This window comes from Molossus molossus, unplaced genomic scaffold (assembly GCF_014108415.1).
Source record: "Molossus molossus isolate mMolMol1 unplaced genomic scaffold, mMolMol1.p scaffold_m16_p_15, whole genome shotgun sequence".
Classification (NCBI taxonomy): domain Eukaryota; kingdom Metazoa; phylum Chordata; class Mammalia; order Chiroptera; family Molossidae; genus Molossus; species Molossus molossus.
Window position 1 is genome coordinate 38,636,831 of NW_023425350.1, and position 21,163 is coordinate 38,657,993.

Genomic DNA, 21,163 nt, shown 5'->3' on the forward strand with positions numbered 1-21,163 from the left:
TTGTTTTTTTGAGATCATTCTTACTTTTAATGTAGGTTTTTATTGCTATGAACTTCCGCTTAGAGCTTCTTTTGCTGCATTACATAAGTTTTGGTATGTTGTATTTCCACTTTCATTTATCTCAAGATCTTTTTGTAATTTTTCGACCCATTGTTGTATTTAGTAGAATGTTATTTATCTCCACATACATGTGAGTTTTCCCGTTTTCTTCTTGTACTTGTTTTCTAGGTTCACACCAAAAAATGCTTGATATTTCAATCTTCTTAAATGTATTAAGACTTGTTTTGTGGCATAACGTAGGATCTATCCTGGAGAATGTTTCATGTGAGCTTGCGAAGAATGTGTATTCTATTGCTTTTTTTTTTTTCTTTATTGATTTTAGAGAGAGAGGAAGGGAAAGGGAGAGAGATAGAAACATCGATGAGAGAGAACATTGATTGGCAGCCTCCTGCATGCCCCCCACTAGGGATCAGGCCCACAACCTGGGCATGTACCCTGACTGGGAATCGAACTGGGACCTCTTGGTGCGTGGGTCAATGCTCAATCACTGAGTCACACCAGCCGGGCTAGTCTGTTACTTTTGAATGGAATGTTCTCTAATGTCTATTAAGTCCATCTGGTGTAATGTCTTCTTTAAGGCCAATGTTTTCTTACTGATTTTCTGTGTGGATGATCTATCCATTGATATAAGTGAGGTATTAAAGTTCCTATATTGTATGATGTCTGTTTGTCCCTTTAGGTCTGTTACCATTTGCCATATGTAGCTGTAAGTTAGGTGTGTCCATGGGAGGAAGTGAGTTCAGGATTCTCCTATGTCACCATCTTGAACTGGAATTTCATATATATCATTTTAGTTGGTTTTGGTGTGTGGATATCTGCTTAGAAATGTCTGGCTTCTCCTTAGAATGTAAATCCCATTAGGGCATGAGTCTGGCTCATTCACTGTTTCAGCTCCCATCTTGGGCACGTAGTAGGTGCTCAATCAAAAATGTTTGGATAAATGAATGAATATATCCCTCCATCTTTGAATGTTCTCATGGAGAATGAGGATATTGTCTTTTATTTATTGATATCTCCAAGGATTCAAAAATGTTTGTTTTTTTGATGTTTTATTTTATTCATTCAGCAATTCTTGTTGAGCCTCTGTTACATGCCAGCCACTGTGCTAGGTGCTGGACATCCAGTAGTGTCTAAAACTGAGAAAGCTTGTCTTCACAGACGTCAGAGAGAGACAGTGGACAATAATAAACAAGAAAATTATAGGATGTTTTTCGCTGATGTTGAAATATAATTAATATCCCTCTTCCTGTCTCTGAAGAACAGAGTTACATTTTTTCTGTAATAAAATTATAGATGAAACAAGGCCTGCTGGGGAGACAACAAACCCACCACCGCTCTGGGAGGAAACAGGAATATGTAAGCAGTGACTAGTGACTAGCCCTCTGATAAGGCTAGGAAAGAGATAAGGACAAGAACGGCACGGTGGCAAAGGGTTGTTGCGACAGGCAGCATGCCCACAGCTGAGCCGCCTGCCCATCAGCCTGCTGTCCCCACAGCGGGCCGTCCCAGCCCCGAACGCCCATTGTGATGTCTGCAGTGGACGACTTTGAGTGATTGACCCCGAACTAGCTGTTGCCAAGATATTCCTACTTCTACTGACAGCAGGAATAATAAATCTGCCTGTGTGCTGTCTCCTTCTGTTTTAAGACACATAACAATGAATTCAGAGCAAGGAATAAAGAGAATTATCTCATGTAAAAATATCCCTGTGCCTTAAAAACTACTTTTTCATAAATGAATGATCTCATTTGATCTTTTCAAGACTGCAGTGAGTTAAGATGGGGATTATAGTTGGAGGGTTCATATACCTCCAATTAACCCTCTGTTGTCTCAGCATCCCATCTGGTTCAGCAATGCCCTGGAGTTTTTAATAGACTTAATTTTTTTAGAGCAATTAGGTTCACAGCAAAGTTGAGTGGAACGTACAAAGATTTCTCATATATCCCCTACCCCGTATGCACAGTTTCCCTGACTCTCAACATCTCCCACCAGGGTGGTGCATTTGTTACAGTGGGTGAACCTTCACTGACAGACACATCATTGCCACCCAAAGTCAATTTAGTTCACATTAGGGTTCACTCCTGGTGTTGTATATTCTTCTTTAAAAAAAAAATACTGTATACTTCTTACTGATTTTTTTTTTAGAGAGAGAGAAATAGAAACATTGATGTGAGAGAGAAACATCCATCAGCTGCCTCCTGTACTCTCCCCACTGGGGATCGAGCCTGCAACCCAGGCATGTGCCCTGACCAGGAATCGAATGGGGACCTCTTGGTCTATGGGATGATGCTCAATCCACTGAGCCACACCGGCTGGGCTGGTGTTGTATAGTCTATGCATTATGACCCATGTATAATAATATGCATCTAGAATTATCCCTATAGAATAGTTTTATGGTCCTAAAAATCCTCTGCGTTTTGAATACTCATCCCTCTGTCTTAGACATTTTTATTTTGTAATAAAATGTTATTAGAATTTTGTATTAAAATATTTTTAAAATATGTTTTTTTAATTGATTTCTTAGAGAGGAATGGAGAGAGAGATAGAAACATCAACGTGAGAAAGAAACATCGATTGGCTGCCTCCTGCACACCCCCACTGAGGATCGAGCCCACAACCCGGGCATGTGCCCTGACCTGCAATCAAACCGGCACCTCTCAGTCCATGGGAGGACACTCAATCCACTGAGCCACACCAGCTGAGCTATATTAAAATATTTTTAATAGCACTAGTTACCGCATCAATCTTTCAACATTATGAAACTGCTTTTTTGGTTTAAAAACATTTCAAGAAATTATGTAAATTTAATTATTTTTAGAACCTCCTTTTACTTTAGATGATAAATTACATGGTCCCCATAATTATAGTCTACATTTTATGGGGGAACCCTGGTCGCAGAGAGAAAGGACTCTCCCGTGTGTGACCAGGTGCAGAGCAGGGGTAAAGCCAGGCACTCTGACTTCTGTATTTCCTATGCCAAAGACCCAAAGCTCACGGGTGAGGCAACTCAGACCTCAACGCTTACCACAGCCTTACCTGATTCAGAGTGGTTATGAAAGTGGTATTGCTTCTATAGTTCTAATTCAGACATGAGAAAATTCATCATGTAAGTAAATAATGAACCCAGTAAGGAACAGGCAGACTGCAAGAAGTCTGCGAGGTCACAACCCAGGCGGGGCAAGAAGACCTGCCTAGAGAGGGTAGTGCCACACAGGTGGACGTTCAGATTTGAAAGCAGTGCTGTGCTTTTAGGGAAGATCCATCAATTGTTTGCTCTTTGGTGGTATTTTGAGACTGAAATTAGAGTTTCATTTGCATACTTCTGGGACACGGTGCATCTGTTATCCCACAGAATGAGTCTGGGTTCTGATCAAATACGTATTAAACTTGCCTAATAGGATAATTTACCATTCTGTAGTATCAGCCACACTGAATGTTAATGCAGTGTTAACATCCTAGAGATTGAAGTGATTAATAACTTTTCCATAGCAAGTCACAGGGAAATAATTTCAAAAAGGATTAGGTTTTCATAAGGACTGATTTCTCCTCCTATATTCATTTTAAGATGTAGTTTAAAAACTATATCCGGCTGTAAAAACAGATAATTATTCCAAGTCAGACAGGAAAGAGCGATTACCCTTTTGCAAAATAGATTACAAGGGGTGGGGGAACAACCAGCAGGTGTCAGGAAGTGGTGAATGACCGGAATGGTGGTGGCTTTTATCCCCCGCCCCCAGAATTTTTAAGATGTGCTGCATTAGATGCTATCCTAGTGAAAGGGCATTTAATTTAGGTGTTTCGTTCGTAAGGGAGGTGAAGAGATGCTTTCATGTGACTCCTCTGTTTCTGTCAGGCCTCTCCATCCGGAGCGTGTGCTGGAAAGCAGACCGCCTTCTCGCAGGGACCCAGGACAGCGAGATATTTGAAGTGATCGTGCGAGAACGGGACAAGCCCATGCTGATCCTGCAAGGCCACTGCGAGGGGGAGCTCTGGGCTCTGGCCCTGCACCCCAAGAAGCCGCTGGCCGTGACAGGCAGCGACGACCGCTCTGTCAGGTGAGGCCCCAGCGGTGGCCGTTGTCACCTCCCTCACTTCCTTGGGCTAACAGATTTATTTGGGCCAAATTTGCTTGTGACTTAGGAGAAGGCTAAACCACAAGGCAGAACCACACAATTCCTACATGGAATGTGAAGACAGCTCAAGAGCAGTCAACTTCTTGGCATTTTGTCGTCTTCGTCTGGTTCCATCTTAAGTCATGAAATTGTTCTTGTAAGTGGAAATACTACTGGTGATGTTGGCTCCTGGTTCTGAGAGCTAAGCACACGCATCTGTGTTAATGGCATATTTCCCCCCACAACTTCTCTCTGCTGGGAATGAAAGGGCAGTTTCACAGTTCAGTCCAGTCATCCATCGCGATCTGCAGAGGTGTCTTCAGCACACGAGTAACTCATTGTCTCTTCGTAAATTCTCAGATGAAGTTTTGAACACTGTCCTCAAGCCAAAGGAGTGATGGTTCCCGAGGAAGTGTGCCGTCCTACGGGGCCTCAGCGGTTCGTGGTGGATCACGTGTTACTCTTTGAGAGCATGACATGGCGTAACATGAGCAAAATGAGCATGCTTCCGATACTCGTTACTGTCACAGGACTGAACACATCATTTAGAAGTGTGAGGTGAAGACTAGTACACTGGGTTCAGTATTTTTATATTTATTAAGCTTCAAATATGCTTAACAACAAACAGGTCAGAAAAAGATCGAGCAGCGGTGGGAGGAAGAGGCTGAAGAATCAGCCGGTTGACGACCGCCTCTGGATTTTAACAGCTAAAATAGAGCACTGTAAACCAGACTGGCGGTCCCTGCTTTCCCATCCTTGTTCTGTTTGTCTGTGAATCTAATCAAGATATAATCGTATACTCATCAGTAAAGTATAATCTAAAAAACCCCCAAATTTTTAGTCTTTACCAAGCACCAATCATCGATCTAAAAGTCAGCGAAGGCAACTCTAGTGGCCTCCACAGGCGACATAAACGTGTTTTTGCCTCACACTTGTCTTCATTCACTTTCTCCTCTTGACCTTTTCCTTCCACCACTGTGACCTCTCCCCCAACAGCCGAAACAGTGCCACCAGGTTATTCAAACACCTGAGAAAGGTGATTCGGACCCATCCAGGTGGAAACGATTTCAAGAAAATCTTTGGCTTTTGTATTTTGATAACTGTATTGAGGCTCAGAATTGCAAACTTCCCTGAGGCGCCCTGATGGCCAGAATTTGTCTTACTCTTTTAACCATAAATTTGGCTAAAATTTTAAATGTAAATGTACACGAAGTGCGGGAATTTAGAAAAGGTAGGTATAAGTTATAGTTTCTTGAGACAGAGTGGCCGAGTGACTGTATAGGGATAGTCCAGTTTACTGAGGGGTGATGGTGAAGCAGAGCTAACATTGCTGAAAATAGTACACGGCTAAAAACAGCATGGGGCTATGAATAATGGACAAGGTGTTGAAAGAATACCATCAGCTTCAGACTGAACAGTGCAAGCTGCCCAAGGGATCGGTAAACTATTCATGGTGCAACTCTGTGTTGCAAGGAGTTTGCCCCGTCCCTCCTGATGGCAGAATGCGTTAGAGACACTTGACAACTTGTTTCTTATTCTTGCCTCTGTGGCCGAACTCTAGGTTGTCGGTCTGCCTAGCAGGTGTTTGCATGAAGAGAAGACTGTCTTAAAAGTACTAACAGGGCTTGGCCAGGGTGGCTCAGTGGACTGAGCATCGTCCCATGGACTGAGAGGTCCCAGTTCCATCCCAAGTCAGGGCACATGCCTGGGTTGCAGGCTCGATCCCAGTAGGGGTGCGCAGGAGGCAGCCAACTGATGTTTCTCTCAGGTTGATGTTTCTCTCTCTCTCTCTCTCTCTCTCTCTCTCTCTCTCTCTCTCTTTCTCTCTCTCATATCAATAAAACCATACTATAAAATAAATAAAAAGTACAAACAGGGAGAAGTGAAATACCACAATTGCAGCTCACATGTAAACCCTCATTTGTAGCTTCAGAGATTTAGTTCATGTTTGCTCAGTTTGAGATGCCGGGAATAGGTGTTCCTGGAGCTGGTGGAAACGTGAGTTCGCTGCACTGGACCCCGTTTCTCCAGCAGCGCTGTGCATTCAGCCGGGCTCTGTGGGTGTCTGCCGCCGCGCGCGGACGTGTCAGCAGTGGGGCGCCCAGGGCGCTCCTGAGGAGAGACGGCGTATGACGGTGTCCGCTGACTTCGGCACGTCTTGGGCGGGGGTATCGCTGGCTCTTCTCCATCTCAGCTGTGTATTCCTTCTGGGAGGCCAACACATGGGATGTGGATTTCAGCCTGTATGTGCTTAAGTAAGCGGTTACTAGAAGGGTACTAAAAAAAACCTAACAATAATAGCATCTGGTAGTGCTTCTTACCCTATAAGAATTATTAATAAGCATTTTGATATAAGTAAGGAACAATTTCTAACTTCCAAAGAGAAAAGCAAGATTCTGTGTGAAGGTAGTGATTAAAATTTCCTTTTTCTGTGAACATCAGAATCTTTGGAAATGTCATCTCACTCTCTATTTCTTGCTGGGTATTTCTAGTGGGGGCAATGACCCCAACGTAGACGAAAGCCCTCCCAGCTTCCCAGGCGTGCCGTGAGGGAGGGCACTGGTGCGAAGCGACTGCATCCGTCCCTGTGTCACACTGCGGCCAGCAGGCCTCCCGCTTGGACCCGAGGCGAGGAGTTGGTTTGTTTGGTTTCTCACTTTGTTCTTGTGCGCAGGCTGTGGAGCCTGGCGGACCACGCCCTGATCGCCCGCTGCAACATGGAAGAAGCGGTCCGCAGTGTGGCTTTCAGCCCCGACGGGGCCCAGCTGGCCCTGGGCATGAAGGACGGCTCCTTCATTGTTCTCCGAGTCAGGCACGTAACACATTCGAGATGGTATTAACGATGCTCTTATGTAAAATGAACAAAATAGAAACAGACTCATAGGTACAGAGAACACACTGATGGTGGCCAGAGGGTAGGGGGACGGGGGCTGGGTGAAAAGGTGACGGGATTGAGAAGCACCAACTGGTAGTTACAGGATAGTCACAGGGATGTAAAGTACGGCGTAGGGAACAGAGTCGATACTATTGTAATAACTGCGTGGTGCCAGGTGGAAGCATCTGGGAGAACACTCTGTAAAGTGTATGATTGTCTAACCACTATGCTGTACACCTGGAACTAACACAAAATAATATTGAATGTAGACTGTAATTGAAAAAGAAAAAGGTGCTCTTTTGTTAGCATAGAGATTCTCCTGGTCATAACGGATGCCGGGACCCTAGGAAAAATGCACTTACTCTTTCAAATGCGAACACTGCAGACTCCCAGTCCCCTGTCTGTCACGACAAAATCTACACTCAACATACAAACTTCGGTGACTTACTTGGCATTGGCAGTGCAGCTGCCCCAGTAGACTGATGCGAGACTGTGGATAGTCTATTAATCTCTTAGCAGGAATAATCATCAGTCATGTGATTTGCTGCAAAAATATTAATGTGTTTAATACAGGGTACTGCCCCAGCCCCGACTGGTGATGTGACATAATATATAACATTTGAACCTTTAAAAAAATCTAATGAATAGTCAGTTCCCAAGCTCGTCTGGTCCCAAGGGTTTTAGGCAAGAGATTAGGTGCTTGCAATAAGCCAAGAACAGAAGACAGAACAAAGCAGCCTCCAACTGCACCACACTTGTAGAGGTGAGCTTGAGTAAAAGATTTCTTCCACCCACAACTGACAACAAAATAAAATATCTCATACTTATTAGCATTCTATATAATTTTTACAGGATAAACATTATGATCCACCCTTGTAATTCCCATGAACACATTGGTGGGTCTTTTGGCCCACCCCCTGGTGACTGCAGAAAGGAAATGCGGGCGGAGGTTAGACCCATGGCATGTCTGCACGGCACAGATTCTGCATGGCTTTGAAAACGCTCCTGGCGCTGTGTTATTACACTTCGTTCTCACTACCAGCCATACATAACGTATGGCCAAATTTTGGTGGGCAACGTTTCTTCCTCTGCTTAGTGATGTGTGAAAGGTGGTTAAAGACCAGATTTTCTTTTTCAAGCCAAAAAAACCCACCAACATCTATTTTTTTTTTAATTTTTTGTTTTGTTTTGTTTTTATCCTCACCCGAGGACATTCCTGAATTTTTATCTTGAGATAGAGCAGGAGGGAGAGAGAGAAACATCGACATGAGAGAGACACATCGAGTGGCTGCCACCCACATGGTCCCGGGGACAAACTGCAACCGAGGTACACGCCCTTAGCGGAACCGAACCCAGGCCTCTCTGGTCCGCAGGCTGACGCTCTAGCCGCTGAGCCAAACCGGCCAGGGCCACGTTGATTTTATAACATTGTAGTAAACAGTAGTGCTATTATTAAATGCTAGCAGGTGTGAGGAATTATGTGGAGCAAATATTTGGCATTATTTATGTATTTTATTTATTTTGGAGTTGATAAAGATATCATTACTGACTCGGGACCTGCCAATCATAATTCAGTCTTACAGTAGTAGAAAAACCCTCAGTGGGTTTTTTAAATAAGAGCAGAAATTCTTACCAGAATCTGATCAGAAAGGATATAGGATATTCTGGTGATTCAATGTGTGCATTACTGACTTTTCATAGTGAGAGTTAATAATTCCATAACAACTTAGCATTTAAAAAAAGCAATTTTCCTCTTCTGCTTTTTGGACTTGATCTTCTTCTTCTTCTTCTTCTTGATGTTTCTCCTTTTTCTCCCCCAGAAACCCCCACCCCACACATTGTTGACTGTCCTTTTGGACTTGATCTTGCAGCAATAAGCATTCATCAGTTTTCTTGTCCTTAAAAATATAAAAAGGACGTTTTATTTTTATGTTAACCTTGTTAGAGCTATTTTCCATGACATTTTAAAACAATTTTACAAACCCCAATTTTTTAACAACAATTTTAGAAAAGAATAATATATAATTGAAATGAAAGCAAATATGCATTTTATTAAATTTTTTAAATTTTTACTTTGGAAGCTCCAAATATTATTTTAAATATTATAAATTTTTCCTAAATGGGCTATAAACTTTAAATATTTTATATCTTTCCTCAGAAGTTAATTCTTTAATTCCTGTAGATATTTTCTCCCTTTCAAAACAATTTTTTCTCTGACACATTCTTTAATACATGACTTGGAGTTCCTATTTCTAGATTTGCTGCTTATCACTTTGCTTTTTATTCTTACAGAGATATGACAGAAGTGGTTCATATCAAAGATCGAAAAGAAGTCATTCATGAAATGAAATTTTCTCCAGACGGCTCTTACCTCGCAGTGGGATCCAACGACGGCCCAGTTGACGTCTATGCGGTGGCCCAGCGGTACAAGAAAATTGGTGAATGCAACAAGTCCCTTAGTTTCATTACGCACATTGACTGGTCTTTGGATAGTAAATACTTGCAAACCAACGATGGTGCAGGAGAACGCCTGTTCTACAAAATGCCGTGTAAGTCGTGCAGGCTTTGGATGTTTGTGAAAAGCAAAACTTCAAACCATATGAAGAAAATATTAGAATGTTGTTACGACCTCAGGGCAAGGAATGTTTTCAGAAACAAGACCCCTAAATCACAGGCTGTCAAAAAAGAGATTAATAAATTGGAACACATTAAAATAAAAATTTACCACACCATAAGAGAGACCTCAAATACTGTGAAAAGACAAGGCATCGACTGGGCATAAATACTTGCAATTGTTATTATAATGAACAAAGATATACACAAAGAATGCTTAAAGATAAGAAAAAGAATTCTAGTAAAAATACTAAAGATTTGAGCATCACATTTTTTATTTACTGTGATTGCTTTAGCCTTGAAGCTGTGTTCTTTATAAGTGGAAGCCCATATTGTTTGATTATTTGGTGAAACATTCTAATTAGAATTTTTAAAATACAATTAAAAATTTTTTTCTTTATTGATTTTAGAGAGGAAGGGAGAGGGAAAGAGAGAGAGAAACATTGATGAGAGAGAACATCTATTGGCTGCCTCCTGCATGTCCCCCACTGGGGATCAGGCCTAGAACCTGGGTATGTGCCCTGACTGGGAATCAAACTGGGACCTCTTGGTGCATGAGTTGATCCTCAACCAGTGAGCCACACCAGCCGAGCTTAAAAATACAATTTTTATTTGTAACCCCCACTGTAAGTTTTATAAAAGATTCATCTGACTTACTTAACACTCATTTAGTAACACTTAGTTTGTGATACTAAAATGTCATAAATAAAAGATAAATCTTTATGATTTTTAATGTAAGAGGAAAATTTAATGTTTAACATGAATCTTGACCTCAAATAATATTTTATCTTAAATTTTTTTAATTTAATTGAAAAATTAATCTTAACATAAAATAATTTGTAACATTATTATATAACTTCAACTTTTTAAAGTCTCTGGCATGTCAGATTTGTTAATGCTCCATTACTAGGTGCATATTTCTTTGTGTCTACTTTCTTTCCTTGGTATTATTCCATATCTATTTCCCATATGTGAAAAAATATGGAACACATGTTTGCCATTTACAATAACAAAATAACATCTTGCTCAGTGATGATATTGTAATTTGCTTTCTCATCCTCTTATTATTGAACATTTGGGCTTATTTCTACTTTCTTTGCTGGTACAGACAGTGCAGCTCCAAATAGCTTTGTACAGGTGGGATTTGCTTCTCTGAGTCACTTCCTTGAGCTGTATTCTCCAAAGCAGGAACACTGGATGGATCAAAAAGACTTTGATCCAAGGAGAAACTCTCAGGCTCTATGTTCTTTATAGTGGGTTTTACGTAACGCTGTGGCCGAGTCTAGGACATCCAGGTGCCAATCTGATCATGCACTCGTAATATACAAGAGCATCATTTTCACAGATTCCTCATTTGAAAATTTGTTTGTTTTGAGGAGGAAAGTATGAGGTAATACACCTAACTGTCTTGATTTTGAATTTAAAAATTGTGTATAGCTAAACACTTTCCCAAACATTTGTTTTTTTGTATGGTTCCTCCTTCGTGTGTCCCCTGGGGGCGTCCGTCACCAGCTGCTGGAGGAGACTGGGTATCATGCCATACGTTAAAGAACAACCCTAACATCAGTACTATTTTCCCCAACCAATTACATTTGTTTTATGAAAATTTGGTGAATTTTTAAATTTAAATAATAAAATTGATTAATTTGTTTCACTAATTTATTGAGCCTGAATTAAAAAAAAATCACTTCTGCAGTTCCTTAAATTATGAAAAGCATAAGTTAAAAATAAAATTTAAGCACATCTGACAAAATATGATAATGTATAATTTAATAAGTCATTTCATCAGCAATACGAAGCATAATATTATATGTGTCTAGTTCATTAAGGTCAAGTGACTCTTCGTGTTTGAGTTATTCCCTTTAGTACAGTGATGCTTTTCTTTTCCTTGTGTCCGAGCTTTGGGTCTGTGCTTCCTTTAAACCTTGCTGAGAAAAAAATCATCAGTTAGGTGAAGAGATGTTTTATAGAAGTTTTTGTAAAAATTTTAGAGCTTTATAAGGAAAGAAATACAGCAAACTAGAATATGCTTTTTATTTAAATGTAACATTATATTAATGTTTATTGATTGTGTGCAGCTGGAAAGCCTTTAACAAGTAAAGAAGAAATTAAAGGGATCCCTTGGGCCTCCTGGACATGTGTGAAAGGCCCTGAAGTGAGTGGAATTTGGCCAAAATACACGGATATCACTGACATCAACTCAGTGGATGCGAATTACAGCAGCTCAGTGCTGGTGTCTGGGGATGATTTTGGACTGGTTAAATTGTTTAAATTTCCTTGTCTCAAGAAAGGTAAGGCCAGAGAGATGTTTCCTTTAGACTTATCCTGGCGTGCATGTGCAGTATAACTAAGGCTTCTGTTCTTTTTCTTATTGTTATTTTTTTTTTAATCCTTACCCAAGAATATTTTTCCATTTATCTTCAGATAGAGGGGGGGGGGGGAGGGATGGGGGGGAGAGATATGTGAGAGAGACGCATTGACTGGTCACCTCCCGCACGACCCTGATCAGGGTTGGAGGCAAACCACAACTGAGGTACGTGCCCTTGACCGGAATCAAATCCGCCGCTCTTTGGTCCATGGGCTGACGCTCCAACCACTGAGCCAGACTGGCCAGGGCTAAGGCTTCTATTTTTGGTGTCTATTCCTGCAGAGTATGAATTTTATCTTTGCATTCAAATTACTCTTGAACACTTTTAAATAGAATGTGCGGTTGATGGATACTTTTGACATTCTAAAATACGGGGTTTTGCAGATATAACTGAATTTGTTAACAGGGTTTTTACTCTCCATTTTGTGATTCATAAGCCTCACCTTTCACGTTTTATTTTTTATTTTATTTTTAAAATTTATTTATTTATTTTTTTGTTACAGATGTTTCTCCTTTTTTACCCCATTGGCACCCCCCTCCCCACCCCACACCCGCCCCGTCCCCGGCTTTGTTGTCCATGTCCATTGGCTATGCATACATGCATATAAGTTCTGTGGTTTATCTCAGTCCTGTTTTATTTATATTTATGTAAATACTAATAATTGAATTCTGTATTACATTAAAATATTGCAATTAATTTGTTATGCTTCACAGCTGATTATGATTATACATGGCAAAGCAAAGCAAACCTTTTAGACATATTTAAACTAAGATCTGAGAGTGATTGCTCTTTCAGGTGATACAGTTTGTGGACCCCTGTCAGAGCACTGATTTTGCAAACCGGATTTTAAGTGGTGACATTTTTGAGAGAGAGGCTTGATTCAAAACAACCGTCTCTGCCTTCACCTTTTGTTGTTTTGTTTCTTTTTAGTGTTACTAAAAGTCTTGTTACATCAATTTTTGTGGCACTTTCGGGCTTTGTGGAATGTGGCTGAATGAACTGTGTGGTGACTGCATCCTCTTCTTCCTGTGCAGTTTCAGGCAAAGCCCGTGCACGGGCTTTCCTGAGATGCCCTGTCTGCACCTTGAAAGTCCGATCTCAGGGAAGTAATCAGTAGGGACTTGCTGCTGCCTGAAAACTCTTTCACTTGAGCGATTTTTAGATTAAGCAAGGAAAAGGGATTGGAAATGTAATCAGAAAGTCATTTTGAGCTAACTGGCCGTTTTGAAGCAATGGCAATTACAGGACAAAATTGAACATAACATACGAAGCAAAACCACCATCCCTTACACTTGACAAAGTGGACATCCATTTAAAAATATTTGCACACGATTACCTCAACGTGACAGATTCAACTGCTCTCTCTCCCTAATGGGTCTTCTGAGTAATAGGGCCTGTCTTGTTCGATTGAGTTATGTACTTACAGAAGGAAAGTTAGGCAGCCAGAAGGCATCTGGGGATCCAGAAGAAACATCAGTGGGGTCAGAAGCAATATGTCCGGTCACAACTATCAGGTCACGACTCAGTGAGAGTTGGTATCTCCGAACTGTGTAGGGTGAACTTGGATCTGGAATAAGCACTGAAAAGGTGGACCTTGGGTTAGGCTGTTGGAATGAGAGGAGGTTGTGAGTAACGCTGTCTGTCAAAATGAGACACTTTATTTGTCAAACACCCTGAGGGTGATGGCTCACAGGGGTGTCTAAACGAGCGAGGAGAGCTGGACGGCCAGGGACAGTGTGGTGAGAGAAATAGAATCCACCTCAGCAATCTGCGAAAGTTTCCATGTCCTCATAGCAAATTGACTCGTTCTACTTTTCACAACCCATGGTTATAAATCTTGCAGTTTGACTCAGGGACATTCAGGCTTTTGTAGCCTTAATATGCCAACACTACTGGCAGACAAGTTTATACAAGACTTGTTGCTGGAAATAATAACAGTTGGTGGAACTTGTCTCCCTATCACCCAGGTGCCAGTGACAACGTTCCCCTTACTTTTGAACCTGGAAACGGCTAAATACGAGCAGAGACGGATGACTGAGAGTGTGCAGGCTGAGCAGACAGGGCCGCTTTCTGGGCGCAGTGCAGTGACTGGCAGGTCAGTGTGGCCAGAGCGCTTTCTGGGTGCAGTGCAGGGACAGGCAGGTCGGTGTGGCCAGAGCGCTTTCTGGGTGCAGTGCAGGGACAGGCAGGTCGGTGTGGCCAGAGCGCTTTCTGGGCGCAGTGCAGGGACAGGCAGGTCGGTGTGGCCAGAGCGCTTTCTGGGCGCAGTGCAGGGACAGGCAGGTCGGTGTGGCCAGAGCATGACGGATGAGGGGAAAGCTGCACACTGTGCGGCTGGAGAGGGCCGTGGGGACATGTCGTGAAGGGCCTTCTGGCCTCTGGTAGAAATTTGGGTCTTAGTCAAAGTGCCGTTGAAATGTACTGAAGGCTTCGAATGGAGGCGTGGTCTGAGCAGTGAGGTAGCTGGGACAGGGTCTTAGGAACAGACGCAGAGAGAAGTGGCAGAGATTAGGAAACGGTTTCAAGGTGGCTGAAGGTCTTGTTGATGGATTGGATGTGGGGATGTGGAAAAGAGAGGAATTGAGTTCCTAAGTTTTGGGCTTGAGCAGGGGGTGGATGGTGGCACCTTTTCTCCAGATGGGAAAATGAGAAAGGGAAAGGTCTCTGTGTATGTCTTGGGGGTACAAGAGTAGGCGAGGGAGGGGAACTCATAAGTCTCTTCTGTCCATGGTAAGTTTGAGGCAGGTATGAGACCCCTGGGTAGATAGGGCTCATCAGCTGTCAGTGCTCAGGGGTGCCCAGGGCTGGGGATGAATGTTTGGCAGTTGTGAGCATGTCGACAGGATTTAAAACCAGGGGAGAAAAGTCAACAGAGAGGAAATGAGGGCTGAGGCCTGAGCCTTCCTGGTGGTTCAGAGGAAAAGAAGAGGCTTTTCACTCAGTGTCCCAAGAAAAGCCTTGGAAGAGATGAGTGTGGTTTTTATTTGTTCAGTAAATATTTGTTAAGTGCTATTTTATTTAAAAAAATTTTTTTTATCCTCACCCAAGGACATTTTTCCATTTTTTGTTCAGATAGAGTGGGAGGGAGAGAGAGGAAGAGAGAGAGAGAGAAACATCGATGTGAAAATGACCCATTGAGTGGTCACCACCTGCATGACCCATCCAGGGCCGGGTACGCGCCCTTAGCAGGAACAGAACCCCGGTCTCTCTGGACCACAGGCCGACACTCTAACCGCTGAGCCAAACCAGCTAGGGCGTTAAGTGCTATTTTAGAGGCTGGGGCTGCATCAGTGAATAAAATCAGCATAAATCCATGCCCCCAATGAGTTTTTGTTCTCCTGAGGGGACGTAGTGAATAAGTAAGAAAGTATGACCATGTCTGATGGTGAGAAGAAATATGAAGAAAAATAAAGTAAGCAATGGGAGTCGAGTGCTCAGGTGGGGCCACACAGTGTTGCTACTTTAAATAGGGCAGTCAGACAAAGGTCATGATACAGTTTCATCTGACTATGAACCTGAGGAGCTGAGAGAACCAGCCGTTCACGTATTCAGGGAAAGAACATCCCACTCAGGGCGCAGCACGTGCAGAGGCTTAGAGACAGAAGAGCAGAAGAGTGCCTGGCATGTGTAAGAAATGGCAAGGAGGCCCGTGTGCCTGGAGAGGGGAGAGGGGGACAGAGAGAGAGAGGAAAGAAAGAAAAGAAATAGAGAAGGGGAGAAAGAGAGAAAGAGAAAAAGAAAGAGAGAGGAAGAGAGAAAGAAAGAAAGAGAAGAAAAGAAACAGAATGAACAAACAGGAAAAAGATCAGAGAGAGGCCTAAATATGAATGACACCAGTGCCTTTGCAGGTTTTAGGTCTAGCCTACCAAGTGTATATTAGTTATCAGTTGCTACGTAACAAGTTTCTCTCCCCGCCCAATCCAGCAACTTAAATCAACAACATTATTAACTCACAGTTTCTGGGGCATCAGTGATTCAGGAGCAGCTTAGCTAGATGATTCTAGCTCAAGGCCTCTCATGGGGTTGCAGTCATCCGAAGGCTAGACTGAGGCCATGGGGTCTACTTCCAAGTTGGCTCACTCACATGGCTGTTGGCTGGAGGCCTCAGTTCCTTGCCATGTGAGCCTCTCTGTGTGGTGCTTGAATGTCCTTAATCCCTGGTATCTAGGGATCCAAGAAAGAGCAAGGAGGAATCTGCAGTGCCTTTCATAACCTCCTCTTGGGTGTCACACATCTTCCCTTTTGCCTTATTCTATTCATTTTGATTTTTATATAAGAATTTGTGAACATATTTGTTCTTTTTTTCTAGATTTTTTGAGATGTAATAACATTGTGTAATTGACTAATAACATTGTGTAAGGTGCACAATGATTTGACATACAAATATATTGTGAAATGATTACTACTTTAAGGTTGGTTAACCCACCTATCACCTTACTTAGTTACCTTTTCTTTGTGTGTGTGGCAAGAACATTTAAGACCTACTTTCTTAGCAACTTTCAAATATACAATACAGTATTATTAACTATAGTCACCATGCTGTACATTAGAGTTCCAAAATTTACTTATCTTATAACTGAAAGTGTACCCTTTGACTGACATCTCCACATTTCTCCCACCCTCAAGCGCCTGGTAACCACAAACCTACTGTCTGTTTCTATGAGTTTAACTTTTTTTGATTTGTGGGCATTGTTTTACACCACTGCAAAGAGATAGATTAAATGATCTCTGATGAGGATATAGAGGTGAGGGCAGCAAAGGATAACCCATTAAGATCTATAACAATAAGGAAAGAATATACTTTGCTTCCTAATTATTGAATTATCATCAGCCAGCATTTCCAACTGACCTTAGTTGGAATCTGTTTGACGTTATTAAACTACCAAAACTAGTTTAGGCAAGTCTGAAATAGGCAAGGTTGCTTTTGAGACCCAAGGCCTTCCTTTCCCCTGCAGGGCAGCATCCCTCTAGACTTTTTTTGAGGCCCTAATATAATAGCACCTCACCTGGTTAGAACATGCTCTCAGGAAAGGGACATGTAGCAGTCATTTTCACCTTCATAGAAATCTACATCATTACCTCTCAAGTGAGTATTTAATATTTAAAGGTGATAGTTGACCAGATGGCCGTTTCCCCCAAAGAGATTTTATTTAGAGGGGCTATAAAAGGTAGAAGTATTTCTGAAGGAGAGGTGGGGTGCTTGTTGGCCCCCTGAGATCTTCCATAGCCTTTGGAGTATTGGATCCCCAGGTGATAAGGTGGACCCGGCCTGTTTCCATGAGTGTCCTTATGCTGTTGTGTACCAACAGTTCACTGAACTCTGCTGCAGTAGCTCAACCACAGGTATGAGTTCAACTAGTTTTTCTGTTGAATTCACTACCTGATGATGATTACTGAGTAAAGCAATCAATGCAAGGGAAAAAACAGTAATTTGACTTATTCCACAGAATTATTTTCTGTTTCCTAATTGCAAGGACTGCCCATTTTATCTAGTATTTAAAGAAGAATGCATAAGATATTCATTCTTTAGCATTTATTTTCAGAAGCGGTAGGCATTATTTGGAACAGGTTTGGATGTGTCTTTAGTCACAGGGCCTAAGACCCATTAGTAGCTTAATCCATACTGGGATCATTGAGATACCTTTTGGAGCATTTCTTATTTGTTATGATATGTAATACTGATATTATTTTGTTGTGTATTTAAAGATTTTCATTCCTCAACATGAATAGGAATGTAATTTTTTAATCAATAAGTTCTATTTTTTGCATAACTAATCTTTTCAAAAATATCTTCAGGAGCCAAATTTAGGAAATATGTGGGCCATTCTGCGCATGTGACAAACGTCCGCTGGTCTCACGACTTTCAATGGGTATTAAGCACAGGAGGGGCCGACCACTCCGTTTTCCAGTGGAGATTTATTCCAGAAGGTGTCAGCAACGGCCTGTTGGAAACTGCACCCCAGGGTAAAGCCAGTAATTCTCTCAACCTCTGTCTGTTTTTCAATAAAAGTTTCAAAGAATGTTCTCACATCTCTTCTGGAGGTAAAGAGTTAAAGCAATTTTGAAAAATGCTTTTCCTTTAAGAATTTTTAAAGTTAAAAAAAGAACAGAAAAAAACTTGAGAGACAAATATGGGTCAGTTGGTTAATTTCTTTCAAAGGATTTTGCTGATACTAAATGCAAGTTGAAGTTCTAAGGTTTACTGCAGAATAACCTCTGAAGATAGCGTGCATGTGTGCGCTTCAGCCTCCTCGGGACGACTGCGATGGGCACTGGTCTGCTGGGCCGGGCTGAGGGGGACAGGGTAGCCTTCGGAACAGAAGTTGCCTCCAGAAGAGCTTTCACAGAAAGGTCCGCAATCCGGGCCAATGTATTCCAGTTCAATAGATGTGTAGTCTTTTTATTTATTGTGATGTCAGCAGGAATGATCAGGTAATGAAATGAAAAACTGTGTGACGAAGGAAAGATTTTTATTGGGAGGGATTCTGCACTGACCTTGACCATGGCAACTACTGACACTTGGTGGGCATGTTAATAGGCTAAAGAGGATCTTTACTGAAACAAGTGGTGGTACCAGCCCTCTTCTTGGTAAAACCTGACCCCTCACCCCACCCTTTTGTCCCTTTCAAGGAAGATTTAAAACTCAAAGATCTATTATCTAATAGGTGTGTGGAAATGGAAGGGGGCGTCGTCCTAGTCTGTTAATGCTCCTGAAAGGGGCGAGGGGTGTGCTGAATTTAGCCAAAAAATAAAAGAAAAAAAAAGATGTTTTAAGAATTTACCTTAAAACTGGTATAGTTATTTTTATTTACTTTGATAGGATAGAAGAAAGAAAATATTTTAAATAAAACTCTTAGCTCTTTAAGAATTTTCGCTCAGTTCTTGGTTGTATTTTACAGAAGGTGGCACTGATTCCTACAGTGAAGAATCTGATTCAGACTTATCGGATGTGCCGGAGTTGGACTCTGATATTGAGCAAGAAACTCAAATCAATTATGATCGCCAGGTCAGTAAGCAAGGAGCTTCGTAACAAATGTCTTAGAACATAACCCAGAATCTCACTGGATTTGGACATCGACTAAAAATGGCTGGTACTTAGGCAGAAGAGAATATATATACATATATTTTTAATCCTCACTCAAGGACATTCTTCCATTTATCTTCAGATAGAGTGGGAGGGAGGGAAGGGGGGTGGAGAGAGAAAAGACGATGTGAGAGAGACCCATCGACTGGCTGCCTCCCGCATGATCCCGACCAGGGCCAGGGACTGAACCTCAACCAAGGAATGTGCCCTTGACTGGAATCGAACCTGCAACTCTTTGGTCCGTGGGCCAATGCTCTAACTGCTGAGCCAAACCAGCCAGAACCCTAATCATATTCTTAAAAAATATTTTTAAGTGGAAGGGAGTGGCAAAGTTTCAAAACTGAATGACATTTGGGGCTTTCTGCCTCCCCAGCACCAAAAACTTTAAAATATTTTTGAAGAAAAAAGGTATTGTGCAAGTAAGCTACCAGATTTCTTATTCTCAGCAGTTCATTAAAGCATGTATTTTTATTTTTATTTTTTTTGCACAATAGGTAGTCTTGGAGCCATGGTGGTTTACAAGTGAGCTGTTATCCTGATTTCGGTCTTAACTTATGGAAACCATTATCCATATAATTAGAGTGAAAGCCCAAATACAATGCACTTTATCTCTCTGGTCAGAATCATCTCTAGTATAAACATTGGGCAATTACATCCAAATTTGGGTTTTTATTTTTTGAAAGTAGGCAATTTATTTAGTATTAAACAGTGAGTATTAAACAGAGCAGTCCTTCAGGGGAACTGGACACATATCACCTTGATATAGCGATGATTATAGGGGTTCTTTTCTTCTTGTCATTTAACAAAGGTATGTGAAGCAGATTCTGTTCATGAACATTGAGTGAATTAGATTTCAGGTTTCAGACACAGCACTGTCACTATTGCCCATGAAGACCTACCAGGTAGGCCTATGACAACTGCCACGTATTGGGTGTCTTTGTGGGGCCATATCCTGTGCTTTTCATACACCAAATTGATCCTATGCTAACCCTGAGAGGCTAAGTAATCTGCCTGCATCTACATCGCCTGTATTACCAGGGTAAGTAAGAATGCAGATCTGGGTTTCTCTCCAAAGCACACGTTCTATGTACCACTTGGCTTTGCCTCTATGAACATTGAATTTACTGATTTTCGGATGATGTATTTTTTCAGCCTATAATCATTACTCATTGATTCAGTGTTTAAAAATTTAATCAGTAAAAATGCCATTCAACTGATGGTTTGGTTGAACTTTATGGCTAAGTCAGATTGACTCTGTATTGGTACAATGCATTGTTTAATAAAACTACTGAAGATAATGCTTTGAAAGGAAATTATTAATGTGGAAATACTACACACACTAAACAATATTACGCCTTGATATTAAGAGAAAATGGAATTCAAGCAAAATGAATGTAAAATCTAAGAGGAAAAAAAATAATTTTTTTAGTTGGGAAGTTTTAATTTAATAAAATGATGTTAGTAAAGAATGAAAGTCATAATTATATTGAAATCTGTGCCTAGGATTTATGTACTCTCCCTGACATCTTATTTTCCAGAGCTTTCTCCAATATTTCATTTACATTCACAATATTCCTAAATTATTTCTTAGCAGGGATTTTTATTTCTGTTCAACAGGAGGGGCTTTGAGGTCCATAGAGGTCCTGAGACTGTTCAGATAAGCAGTAGAAATTCCAAGACTAGAATTCATTGTTCTAAAGTTGTTGGTGAGCTACTTCCTTTAGATTTTAAAAGCTTAGTTCATTGAACCTGTAATAGAACAGCAGTGAGATATCTTCTAACTCTTTTAAAAAAGGTTTTTGGTCACATTCTGAACAGGGACTTTTTTTATCATATTTCATAAGTTTTTTTATTAATGTGGTTTTATCAAATGAAAACTTCATGAAGAAAGAAATTGTGAATAGATTGTATTTCATTTTCACAGTATTAAATTATTATCTCTCGGTACTAGGGCTTAAATACCTGGTAGACAAAAATGCATTTTTAGGTACCTTTAAATTAAATTGTAGGAAATGTTCTCTCGTCAGGTCCTAGGTTGGACCAGGAGCTT

The 21,163-nt window shown here is 41.2% G+C and overlaps 1 protein-coding gene across 4 annotated transcripts in view; it reads left to right on the forward strand.

The window, feature by feature from the left end:
• EML6 (EMAP like 6) overlaps positions 1 to 21,163 on the forward strand; it is a 242,075-nt gene that overhangs the window by 121,864 nt on the left and 99,048 nt on the right. For all 4 annotated transcript variants that reach the window (XM_036262726.1, XM_036262729.1, XM_036262728.1 and 1 more), the window contains exons 7-12: positions 3,914 to 4,115; positions 6,847 to 6,984; positions 9,340 to 9,596; positions 11,739 to 11,951; positions 17,826 to 17,993; positions 18,929 to 19,035. In XM_036262726.1, the coding sequence (XP_036118619.1) occupies positions 3,914 to 4,115; positions 6,847 to 6,984; positions 9,340 to 9,596; positions 11,739 to 11,951; positions 17,826 to 17,993; positions 18,929 to 19,035 (1,085 nt within the window). The remainder of the gene's footprint in view (positions 1 to 3,913; positions 4,116 to 6,846; positions 6,985 to 9,339; positions 9,597 to 11,738; positions 11,952 to 17,825; positions 17,994 to 18,928; positions 19,036 to 21,163) is intronic.